Source organism: Cricetulus griseus, chromosome 2 (genome assembly GCF_003668045.3).
Source record: "Cricetulus griseus strain 17A/GY chromosome 2, alternate assembly CriGri-PICRH-1.0, whole genome shotgun sequence".
Lineage (NCBI taxonomy): Eukaryota > Metazoa > Chordata > Mammalia > Rodentia > Cricetidae > Cricetulus > Cricetulus griseus.
Genome location: NC_048595.1, coordinates 282,949,009 through 282,962,024, shown reverse-complemented (window position 1 = coordinate 282,962,024; position 13,016 = coordinate 282,949,009). Strand labels below are relative to the sequence as shown.

General features: G+C 40.7%; 1 protein-coding gene across 1 annotated transcript in view; it reads left to right on the top strand.

Moving 5' to 3' along the window:
* The window catches only part of Syne1 (spectrin repeat containing nuclear envelope protein 1), a 453,101-nt gene that overhangs the window by 160,191 nt on the left and 279,894 nt on the right, over positions 1 to 13,016 (top strand). The window contains exons 32-37 of the mRNA XM_035440411.1: positions 255 to 405; positions 3,785 to 4,012; positions 5,228 to 5,326; positions 8,450 to 8,637; positions 8,991 to 9,114; positions 11,821 to 11,987. Coding sequence (XP_035296302.1) covers positions 255 to 405; positions 3,785 to 4,012; positions 5,228 to 5,326; positions 8,450 to 8,637; positions 8,991 to 9,114; positions 11,821 to 11,987 — 957 coding nt within the window. The remainder of the gene's footprint in view (positions 1 to 254; positions 406 to 3,784; positions 4,013 to 5,227; positions 5,327 to 8,449; positions 8,638 to 8,990; positions 9,115 to 11,820; positions 11,988 to 13,016) is intronic.

Below are 13,016 nucleotides of genomic sequence, written 5' to 3'. Positions count from 1 at the left end.
CAAAGCACAGCTCCACTCACAATGTAGTGTGTGCACTGCCCCCTCCAGTGCCTGTTCCCAGAAGAGAGAGGGAGGCTGGGCTCAGGTAGGCAGCTCAGATCGCACATGTATGCCTTTTCTGCTCAAATAGTTCCTGCTTTGAAAGAATCATAAACATCCCCCCAAATCTTTCACCTAGTGACATATAGGGAAAAAAAATGTCTTGCTATTCTTTATGGAAATACTGCTTTTTAACTTAATTTGGTTAATTTTAGTATTAAAACCATGGAAATGGTGAAAACCAAGTGGGATCATTTTGGCAGTAATTTTGAGACCCTGTCCATCTGGATAACTGAGAAAGAAAAGGAGCTCAATGCCTTGGAAACTTCTGCGTCTGCCTTGGACGTGCAGATCAGCCAAATCAAGGTGACCTGCACACACGTTTTGCTTATAATCTCTCTTCTTTTAAGAACACCTCTCTTACATTTGTGTCACCAAAAGCTCTTTGATCCCAGGACAAATCTTCCATTCTTCTGTGGCTCTTTTAAGTTAAACTCACGCCAAGCTAAGAGGTCATGGTTGATGAGACTTCATAAATGAAATTGTGTGTTCATACTGTCTGTCTTACAGATTCAAAGTCAACATTGTGTGCAATATCATTAAACTATTTTTTATGGTTGCATTATTCTTTTCCTTGATTTTTGGTTTGATGCCCCTGGAGTGCCCTGTTCACACATTTATACATCATCTACAACTAACTGCTCTTTGTAAGAACTGTTCCAAATGTCAGACTCACATATTAGTTGTGTTAGCCAGGCACGGTGGTACATTTCTATAACTCCAGAAATCACAAGGTAAGGGTGGGGAGATTGCCACAAGTTCAAGGACAGCCTGATCTACATATGGAGTTCCAGGCCCCTCTGGGATACATAGTGAGACCCTGTCTCAAAAACCCAAAACAACCCATTCTCCACCTATCCAAAATGCACTAGTGGCATTTACCTTTACTAACCAGAAGGGGGAGCTAGAAAGATTTCTTTCTATAGAGAAAGCCATTAGACATGTTGTTTTATTGTTTTCGTTGATGGTCTTGCTGCCTGGACAGTCATTCTGATGTGTTAGCTTTCCAGCTGCCAAAAGAACTAGGTATACAAGTCATCACTGATCACTCCAGTAGAGCAGCTAAAAAATATGGACTGAAATCATGAGATTATCAGATTATTGAAACATGAGACTGGAGTGATCATCCTTTGTTTAATAATAATAATAATAATATATGTATATATATGTTTTTGAAAATCATATATATATATATATATATATATATATATTCTTTGAGAATTTTCTTCATGTGAACAATGAATTTTGATCATATCTACCAGCTAGTCTCCCTTCTAACTCCTTCCAAAACCCCCACCATGTCTTCCTTCAGAACTTTATATGCCTTTTAAATATGCATTCTTTGTTTTATATAATTTCATGCCACACAGGTTCAGATTCACCTGCTTCCTTCTGCTGTCTCAGTTCATTTTTTTAATGGAAAACCCCTCTGCCACTAAATATAATACAGTAAATGCCAAGCTGAGGACACATTCCTCGCTGTGACTCAGAACGAGTGATGGCCATGTGCAGGGTGGGAGGGTAAGAGGGCACGCAGCTAACAGGGCTCTTGCTCATCAGGCAGCCTGTGCAACTGGAGATCCATAGGACGTAGCAAACACAGCCTGCTGTCTTCTGTCCTGTCCAGGAGAGCAGATGCCAAGCCCTGAAATAAAATTCACAAAATATCTTAACTCTTTAGTGAAAAGCAGTCATTTAATACTAATTCTAAGAAAAAGAAAATGCCACATTTAAATTGTTTGGCCTGGAAATTTCTCCTTCCAGGGATTAAAAAACACTTTATGACCTACTTTATTCTTTTCAGTCATTCATTTACTGTAGTATTTAGTATTTTCACAGAATTCTGGACCATAAAAGTTATCAGATGTCATACAATTCCTCAGAAAAAAATTCAAAATATTTAATCATTAAATATATAGTCAGTTGTGTGTTTCCTTGCCATCAAAATGGAAACACATTTTGATACATCCAAAATGGCACTTCAAAAATTACCTGGAATATATTAATAGCAAAAAAAGATACATATAAATAGAAACAACAACAGAGTGGAATCCAAAAGACTGATTAGAAGGTTCACATTCTAATTTCAAACTGATGGTTTAAATAGCTAAACTATTCAGAAAGATTAAAAGTATATTTACAATATCCTTTTGCCTTAAATCAAGCTTGCCGTTAAAATTAATAGAGCATTTGCATGGCTGTAAAGGCAATTTAGGCCCACTCTTGTTCATCATTGTATATTTTTCCAAGTCAATACTGACAAATAGCAATAACATATTCTTGGCTCACTTTCCATCTTGTCTCTGATAGGATACACACACACACACACACACACACACACACACACACACACACACACACACACACACCACACACACACACACACACACACACACACACACACACACGCCCTTAGAACCTCACAATGTAATTCCATGACTTGTGTTTACAAATCTGTTGGTGACATGAATGGGGCTGAGAACTCATAATTTTGTTCTTAAATAAGATTCTTTATGTTATGTGGTATGATTATGTAGACAAATTATTAAGGAATATTAGACAATACACATTTTGAACTTATGAGTATATTTTTCAAAAGGAATCTAATAAAATAGCAAAGGGAACAGAGACTATTTATGCTCAGATAACAAATGTCTACTAGGAACTCTGCTGTAGCCATGCATATGAAAAAATGAAAATTAAAAAGTCATGCCAAACAGACTTTAAGGTGACATGGGCTCTTTCCAGTTGTCTCATCTCAACAAAAGTCACACATTTTTCTTTTCTAGGGTAACTGTATTTTACATTTAATATTTTCATATTATTTTGTTTGTTTGCACCCCTCCTTAGAGCAATGACTTGCATTTTGTTGTGTTTATGAGACCTCTCCCCTTCCACTGTGGCTCACACATATGTGCACACATCCTGAGTTGCTCTCAGTTCTTTTCCTGCATTGGATAATATTATATAAAGTATATTGTCTATCCCAGATTAAATGGATGACACATACACGTTATTTTTCTGTAGAGTACCTAGACAAGGAAGAAAGCAGTGAAGTCCCGGGTTCTATGAGAATCTGTCAGATATTAAAATTCTTAGACCATGTGTGTCTGGCCATTGATGAAGCTAATATGTTGATGAGTTACATAGTGAGAAACTGCTAGCCTAAGAAATAAATGATCACTTCTCAAAGGCTGTTTTCAGGTGTGATTGGAAAGGGTTTAGTAAATACAGCATACTCAGTTACATTTGGAAAAGTTAAACACATGCAAATATTATTGTTTTAGTAAGCTCCTAGAACATGCAGCTTTCTCAGATCAGCTGACCTTTAATAGTTAATGGATGAGGAAACCACACACTCACTCCTCTGTCTTCAGAGGCACTGTGAGAGCACCAGGATAGCTTCTTGCTTATTTCATCATGAGAAGTAGCAGTTCCTCTGTCTTCTCCATCCAGCCAACACAACCACCACTGCTTTGCACTTTTCATGTGTTTCTATGCATCTATTCTCCACAAATGTGCTCAGGAAGCAGGTGCCATTTGTTTGCAGCTGCTTGCCCCTGATCCCAGTATGTTTAGATGTCAGTTTAGCACACTGTCCTGGTAGGCGCTACTGCTGATCTGTCATTCATGAAGGCAAGCCTATTCAGCCCACATTGACGTTTTCTCTTGTTTTAAATGTTAGGTCACAATCCAGGAAACGGAAAGTAAAATCGACAGCATTGTAGGGTTAGAAGAAGAAGCTCAGTCCTTTGCTCAGTTTGTCACCACTGGAGAGTCTGCTCGCATCAAAGCCAAGTTAACACAAATAAGAAGATACTGGGAGGAACTCCGAGAGCATGCACGGGGCCTGGAAGGGACGATCCTGGGGCATTTATCACAGCAGCAAAAGTTTGAAGAGAATCTGATAAAGGTAAGAAGTGTTCCATGCAAGCTAAATATTTAATATATGTAAGTGGAATAAACACTCCAGAAAGAGAGCAATAAAGAAAGACCACATGCTAACAACCCAACAAGGGGTTTTTAACTACATCCAGAATTCTTTATACGGTACCCTTGGGATGTACATATGTCATTATACATTGTGTTAAGGTTAAGTCTTAATACTTGTTCTTTCAAATAAGATGCAATGATTTTAGATTTTATTTTTTAATTAATGTATTTTTTACATTCCAATCCCAGTTGCCCCTCTCTCATCTCCTCCTACTCTCTTACTCCCCTTCATACTCCCATCTGCTTCATGGAGAGGGTAAGGCCTCCCCTAGTAAGTCTACTAAGTCTGTCCCATCATCTAGTTGAGGCAGGGCCAAGGCACCTCTCCAACCCCCTCACCCCTGTGTCTAGGCTGTGCATATAGAATGGGCCTCACTAGGTCAGTTTGTGCATTAATATTAGGTTTTGGGCCCACTGCCAGTGGCCTCATATATTGTCCCAGTCACACCATTGTCACCTATATTAAGGGAGTCTAGTTAGGTCTTATGCAAGTTCCCCAGTTGTCAGACCGGAGTCAGCGATTTCTCACTAACTCAGGTCAGCTGATTCTGTGAGTTTCCCCGTCATGGTCTTGTGCTTCAGGGGTTCTCTCTTTCTCCAATTGGTATAGTTGGGGCCTGTGGCTCCGGTGACCGCTCCTTCATGCACAAGTAGAGCAGAGCTTCCGGTGAACACTCCTCCTGGTGAAAGTGGGCCCAATGCTCAGGTGGTCACTCCTTGAGGTGCAGGTGGGGCTACAGCTCCAGTGGATGAACCCCTCTTTGGAGGTGTAGATGGGGCTGAGCCAATGTAGTAGCGGGGTATGCCCTACAGAGAAATGGCAGTGGATGTTGGCTGAGACACAGGTGCTCTTTCCCAGGGAGCATTTCGCAATAGTTTCTGGAAGCTATAGCTGTTAAGTGCGGCTGTTGCTTCACCTGGAGATCACTCCTTGCTCCCAGATCTGAGTTTGAGGCTCCCTTGATGCTGCTCAGGGCCTGTAGCTCCAACCTACCTCTCAATTTTGGATTGTATTAAGATGCCTTTTTAAAAATGCAATACTCATCCACAACAGAAAGGGTGCTGTGTCCTCGATAACCTCCTCTCCCTTGTTACGTATCCTAAATTATTTTTATGTCTCACCATTTTTTTTTAGATTGGGCAATCTGTGTCTGAATTTGCAGAGAGGCTGGCTGATCCTATTAAAATATGTTCCTCAGTTGCAGAGACATACAAAGTTCTCCAAGAGCATATGGTGAGAGTGCATGGCCACACTTTTTTCATATTTATCCACTCAAAAATTTGGTGACTCCTACTTGAATAGAAAACAGTAAATATTTCGAGAGTTAAAATTGGAAATATTTTATGCTAGTTGAGGAATTAAATGGTTCAAACATAGTCATTTCTTATAACAAGACATCTGAGTATGCAAATTAGTTCCCATATATATTATGTATACCACTATATATCCCATATATAAAATATATATTGGATAGTCATTTAAAATATATTTATCGGGCTGCAGAGATGAGTGAATTGATAAAGCACTTGTACGTAAGTACCTGTTGGATCCTAAGCACCCATGGGAAATCAGGGAAGGCACAATGGCCTTCTGTAATGCTCAAGAGGCAGGGACAGGATGGCAGGGGCAGGACAGCTGGCTAGACAAGTCAGAGCTGAAAACTCCAGGTTCAGAAGAGATCCTACCTCAATTCACAAGGTGGGGAGTGATTGAGAAAGACACCCAACCTCAAATTTGAGTTTCTGCATGTGTGTACCCTCCCATGTAAACACACACTTGCATACCACAAACACCACATACACACACACACACACACACACACACACACACACACACACACACAGATATACATGATGTGTAAATGTGCATCATATATGTATGTATATGTAGATATGTGTCTTTTTTTCATCAGAATATGTGATGTTTTCAGATTATCTCTTTAATGAATCCCTTTCCCCCCTCTTCACTATTTTATGTACAAGAAAAGATAACGTGGGCAGAGCAGATTTAAACCCTAACCAGCCCCATTTCGATGTGAGAGAATCTGTCCTCCCTAAAAGATCCCTGAGAACTGGCCTTCTGGCCTGGCTACATAACTGCAGAGCACTGTCAGTCTTCAGCAAGACAACTACCAGCCCAAGAAGAATGTGGGGAAAGATTCAAAAGTAGAGAATTGTGCACACACACACACACACACACACACACACACACACACACACACACACATACACACACAAACTCTAACAGGAAACACGTCAGCTGATGAGCAAAACAACATACTCAGTTCCTGCTTTATGAACATACATGCAACATGCTTGTCTCCATTACAGAGGAAGGAGGAAGGGAACCGAGGGCACACAAACAAATGATCAGCAAACGCGCATCTGGAAAGAATGGTAGGATCTCTAGGACTTGAACACTTCAGCAAGAAAGATAAAGTAGGAAAATCCAATTTGATAATATTTTGGTTATCTTAACAAAACATTAACATTTGACTCTTTTAACATTCATCTAATGTTGGAATACCAGAAAAGATCACATTCTGGTTTTCCAACATTTATATTTTAGAGGAAGACATTTAGTTTCTAATAAGAAAATAGAAAACAAATTTAAAATACCTCAGGATTTTTGTGAAGGTTAATTCCCAAATATTTTTTAACTATGCATACACACACACACACACACACACACACACACACACACACACACATATATATATATATATATATATATATATATATATATATGGAGAGAGAGAGAGAGAGAGAGAGAGAGAGAGAGAGAGAGAGAGAGAGAGAGAGGTAGCTGCACCTAAGTGCAGTACCTGTGGAGGCCAGAGAGGGCATCAGAGTCCTGGAGCTAGAATTACAGGTGCTGGTGAGCTGCCCAATGTAGGTGCTGGGGACCCTAACAACTCAGCTACATGGATTAAATTAACACTTGCAATGCACATAGTGTAACTCCTACTATATTTCTTTATTATCATCATCCCTGGCTCCCAAAATAACACCTATGAATCTTTGTATATATTTCCATAGATTAAAGTAGCACCTTAAATGTGTTTTTTATATGAGAACATTATTTTAAAAGCTTCATATATGTGGCATATAATTAATAATTTTCACAAAGTCTAGCTTTGAGTTGTTCAAATGTACAGCCTTGTATTCTCTTTTTCAATGTGTTATGCCTAAGACATGATCTTGCCCTGAACATAGATTTCATGATTTAAAAAAAATTAAAATTACATTTACATATTTCTTACCAGGGGTAGTGTAGAGGTCAGAGGACAACTTAGAAAAATCAGTTTTCTCTTTCTGCTGTGTGGGTCAGGGGTATCAAGGTCAGTCATCCTGCTTGATAGCAAGTACTTTTGCCCACTGAGATATCTCACAGGCCACAGCGTGTGGAAGTTCATCTCCTTTCAGATTTCTGTATGCTGGAAGCAATGTCTTGCTGTCAATCATGGCAGGACACTCTTCACTTGTTGAACTCTATGGTGGCCTTTTCAACTGAAGGAAAAGGTTTCGTTGTGATGGGTCTCACTGGAAAGTGGGCCTCACTGTTCATGCCATGCTGTTGTTGTTATCCAGCTGTCTCCCTCCACCACCCTTCTGACTTCTGGAATTTCAGTTACCTGAGGTCAACCACAGGTTAAAGATACTAAAGTAAGAAGTCTAGAAATAAGTACCTCATAGCTTTTGAATATCTTTCATTACTCAGGAGAAGACCTGACAGGATGCGTGTATATCACAAAGGGAATTTTCTAGGCTGACTCACATGATGCACACTGGACAGTCCAGCGTGGTTGTCTGCACACTGCAGTGGCTGTGAACCTTATAACTGTTTAGTCCTCAGGACTATTTGTAGTTCTAATCAGGCATTGAAGGTTTGGAGGATGCTGAAGAGCCACTGTCTTCCTTATTGGAAGGCAAAGGATGCAGGAGAAGCAACCTCAGAGTACTCTCAACAATAAAGGATAGAGGTGGAAAGGCAAAATGAGACAACTTTTCCCTCAGATTTCCTTATATCAGGAGTGCTCCTGGAGGGTTAATCCTCCCAGGAAATATCCTCCTAGACCCACCCACAGGCGTGTCTCTTAGTTGATTGCAGATCCGATCTAGTTGGCAACCAGTACTAACCATCTCAATCACAGGAAATAACTAACAATGGTTCTGTCTGAGTTTATGTTGTTAGTCACTTGCCATTCTTAGTTTATAAATAATTAAACTTGACATGGGTATAGAGAAAATATATGGTGCCTAGGGTGCCATCTGCATTTGCAGTTACTGTAAATCATTTTGGCCAACAACTCCTGTGAATTAGTAAGCTCCTGTGTTTCGTCTGCTCTCTCCTCAGGATCTCTGTCAGGCCCTGGAGTCTCTGAACAGCACGGTCACCACTTTCTCAGCCAGTGCCCAGAAGGTGGTCAACAGAGAGTCCTGCATGCATGAGGCTGTGGCCCTACAGCAGCAGTATGAAGAGATACTACACAAGGCCAAAGAGAGACAGAAGGCACTGGAGGACCTGCTGGCCCACTGGCAAAGGTCAGCAGTGTTACCTCTTGGCTTGCTCTCCATGGTAGATAGGAGAGTCCAGCTGAGCTCTTCTCTAAGTGGTGGGAAAGAGTCACCCTGGATATGAGATTAGTGAACTTGGATGTCTACTATTCATTGAGACATAGACCTGAGAGTAGAGAGGAAGTATATGTATCTTAACATATTGTGCAGATGTGAACAAGTGTGAGGGTTAACATGAAAATAAATGAGGTTAATCCCTTTGGTATTCAGGAATAAAACAGCCTCTTCTAACAGTTCGTGTTGGACCTGCTGACCTACAGATTTTGTCTTCTAGTGTAATCATCTTGGATGAAGACATGTCTCTTTTTCTCTTTCTTTAGACTGGAGAAGGGACTGTCACCCTTTCTGACCTGGTTAGAGAGATGTGAAGCCATAGCCAGTTCACCAGAAAAAGACATTTCTGCAGACAGAGTCAAAATAGAGAGTGAACTCCAGTTAATACAGGCAAGTTCAAACAGGGCAAGGATGGGAATGGGGTGGGCTTGTGTGGTTACATTTTAAAGTTAGTTTATTAATTAAATATCCAAGTCACATAACCATCTTGAAAGCACCATTTGACATCAAGATGCACTAAAACAAAGAGACCACTATTCTAACAGGCTTTCTTTTTGGCCACCAACCAGCTCCCAAATCATGACATGGAGACTTGTTATTAGTCATGAATGCTTGGTCTTATCTTATGCTCGCTTCTTGCTAGCCCTTATAACTTAACCTGGTTCTCCTTATCTATGATTTGCCTTGGGGATTTTTTTTTTTTTTTTTTTTTTTTTTTTGGTTTTTCGAGACAGGGTTTCTCTGTGTAGCTTTGGAGCCTATCCTGGCACTCGCTATGGAGACCAGGCTGGCCTCGAACTCACAGAGATCCGCCTGCCTCTGCCTCCCAAGTGCTGGGATTAAAGGTGTGTGCCACCAATGCCCAGCTTTGCCTTGGGGATTTATTGCCCTTCTTTCCTTCTGTATATCCTACTTGCACTGCTTCTCGTGTCTGTCTGTCTGGCAGCTTCCTGGATTTTGGCCCTAGGCATGTCCCTCTCTTTCTCCTCCATTTTCTCCCCTCTTCTCTCTCTAGCCTAGATTTCTCTACCTACTTATTTTCTCTGTCCACCAGTCCTGCCTATTCCTCTACCCCTGGCTATTAGACCAATCAGATGCCTTAAGCAGGAAAGGTGAAACAAATGCAACGCATCTTTTAATAATTAAACAAATGCAACACATCTTTACATTGTTAACAAAGGCAGCAGAAACAAATGTAACACACATTCACACAGTTAAAGTAATATTCGGCAGCATGAACAAATGTATGGCATCTTTGCTTAGTTAAAATAATATTCCACAACATACTTCTGGCTCACAGACATGGTACCAATGGGAACTCTGTGATGACTTGTGTCCATGGTGTCTTTGAAAACCCTGCCATACACTGGGTAGCACCTGAATATAACTGGCATTCCAGAAGAATGGAGCAAGTAAGAAATGTATAGATGGGGGGTGTTGGCAGCAAATATAATTGCTCCACTTTTGATCATTGGTGTTTAAACAAAACAAAAGGTGTTTTGAAAAAACAAAGAGTAGAATGGAAAAAGAAATCAAGAGTCATTGTTATATTCAAGACAGAAAAAAAAAATGAATCCCCAATAGGAAGATAGAAAGACAACGTGGTTTAAAATATCCTTGAGAAGCCAATATTCTAAACTTAAAAAAGATTTCATTATTGAAGCTGCATACAGTATTGCAGATTTTGGGATATTAATAATGTTTGGAAGATGCTGTCCAGGCCAGAAAAGTCAGCAGGCAAGATTGCTTCTGAAAAGAGATTTATTGTACTACAGACTCATAGCTACACTTTCCCCATCACCCCTTAGTGTAACCAGCAAAAGAAGTAGGCCTGCTAGTTTCATATTTTTCCTGTTTGTCCACCTGAGAAACCTACAGTGTCTAAACCCATTGCTTGCCCCTGCTTTTTCCCTCCCTGACTTTAGAAGGATGCCATGCCTCTTGGCCTTTCCCACTCTAACTTATGAAGCTTGAATGCTCTTCATCTTCCCAAAAGTCACTTTCCAGAAACCCTGGGACTGCCCTCAGGGTGACGTGGCTCACAGCTCAGTTGGAGCTTTTACAAGTGAGGAAAGGTGGTTCCAGAAGGAAAGCCATGGCTCCTTTCCCTAAAAACAAAAGCACAGATCCACAACTCACTTTGGTGATGCCTGTGTTAATCTCATTGTTAATTCCTCCATTTGTTCAATGAAGAAAAAAAATATTGACTGGGTGCCTGCTGTGAGGCAGGTGCAATACCAAATACTGAAGCCATACAAATGAACAAGTGCCAGACAGTGAGAAGACTAGGAGAGGTCCCAGGCCTCTGTCACAGGGTCTGAATAATGCAGTGTCAGCCAAGTCTCGCCTCCACTGTGGCCTGACAAATGCTGCTCATCTCTGCCCTTGCTTCCCAGGCCTTCCCTCTCCTGCAACTTTCCTAGCTTTGAGCCTAGTACCTGCTGAGAGTCCTCCTTGTCATCTTGGGAGGGTGCTCCATCCTCCCCTGCCTCTACAGCTTTGTATCCACCCTGTGTGAGGCCTCACAGGGAAGCAAAAGAAACCTCTTGATGAGTGTTTACTATATGCTTTGTCATCTCACTCCTGATCATTTTAATTACTGTCAACTGCCATCATCTTTGATTTTTTTTTTCTCATTAGCAAGAGCCAAAGGTTCTCATGGCCATAGAGCACCCTAGAAGTTCTTTACCTAATCATCAAAAATAAAAATAAAGCAGTTGTATTGTATGCAAGTAAAATGAACACCCCTTCAGTCCTTCAGTTTTGCTTAATAAAGTCCCTAACATACAGCAGCACCATATTCCCAGTGCCTGGAATGGCATCCTGACTTAAGCTAGAAGCACAGCATGGTGATCTCTTCTGCAATAGATTTTCCTTAATTCTCTGTCTACTCAGTTACCTCATTGTAAGGGACACTCAGCTTCCAAATGTGCCTAACTGATACTCAGACACTAAAAAACCCCACAGGTCTCAAAATCATCTTTGAAAATGTGTCAATGGTGACCTAGAACCAACGACAAACCAAGTAAAAAACAAAATCTCTATCCTCTAGTCAGCCCTGGTAGAGTGAGGCCTGTCTTGCATTACATCCTTCAGGCTCTGCAAACTGAAGTTGAGTCCCAGGCCTCCCACTACAGCAACCTCCTGCAGCTGAAGGCAACCTTGTTCACGGCAGCCTCCAAAGATGATGTGGCAACAATGAAGCTGCAGTTGGAACAGCTGGATGAGCGCTGGAGCGCCTTACCCCAGATGATCAGCAAAAGGTTGGTTCTTCACAAAAGAGCCTCGAATGATGCTCATTTGTCTGCAGGGGTGAACGGTGTGGCTGTTTGAGAAAGATTATAAAAGAGATGAAAAACTACTCTGTCTATCATGTTAGAATCCAGGATGTCTTCAGAAGTGACATTTCTGGTGAGCCTGAACTCAAAGCATCGGTCTTACAAAGGGCCAAACGATGAACCCAACTCAAAAACACTGAATACAGAAGGTTGCTGCTATTTGCATTGTTTATTGTATTTGGGATAAAATACTTACTAATATTTTGTTTCATGTGTTATTTATTTAGCAACCAGAAGTGTTTTTGTACACAACTACTCCTCCCTATCACTCCAATCTACACATTTGGAGGAACAAAGTAAAATGTTGTTGCATTAAATGGAGGTGAAAATAGATGAAATCTTAATTAAGTTGAGTATTAATATTTGGCATATTGATCCTTCTAACTGAAAGCATGTCTGTAATTGGTATTGATTACCAATGGTTTTATTGTCAGCACAATGGGTGCACCAGAATCTACTGCTTTTTCAGCTACTGACTGAGGCTCTGCAATCACTGCCCATGGGACACAGAAGGTCCCCCAGGCCTCTGCAGCCAAATGCAGTTTTTAACTGAGTCTTTATCATTCTATTTTACCAGTAAAGACTCAGGAGTCAAGATACTGGGGTGAAACCTGCAAGCTCAGAGAGTCTGAGAAGCAACAGCTGACCTTCCTCCTTAGCCAGTGACCCAACAAAAGAGCATTTATCTCTTCTGAGGTCCCAAACCAGAAAAGACCACCAAACTCAAAGTCCCTCCCTACTACTTTCTTTGTGTTTATCTGTTTTCTTTATTCCTTCTAACTCTCTATGGCTACTCCCTATCAACTAGTTTCAGGTTCTGCCTCCTGATCCAAGGTTTTATTTAATTAACACAAACTTGGGGCTCACAGTATGATCAAATATCCGGTAACCATCAAGCTTCATAGTCTTTAAAGAGTTTACCTACTCAGCAACTGTTCATTGGGTTTCTGAAAT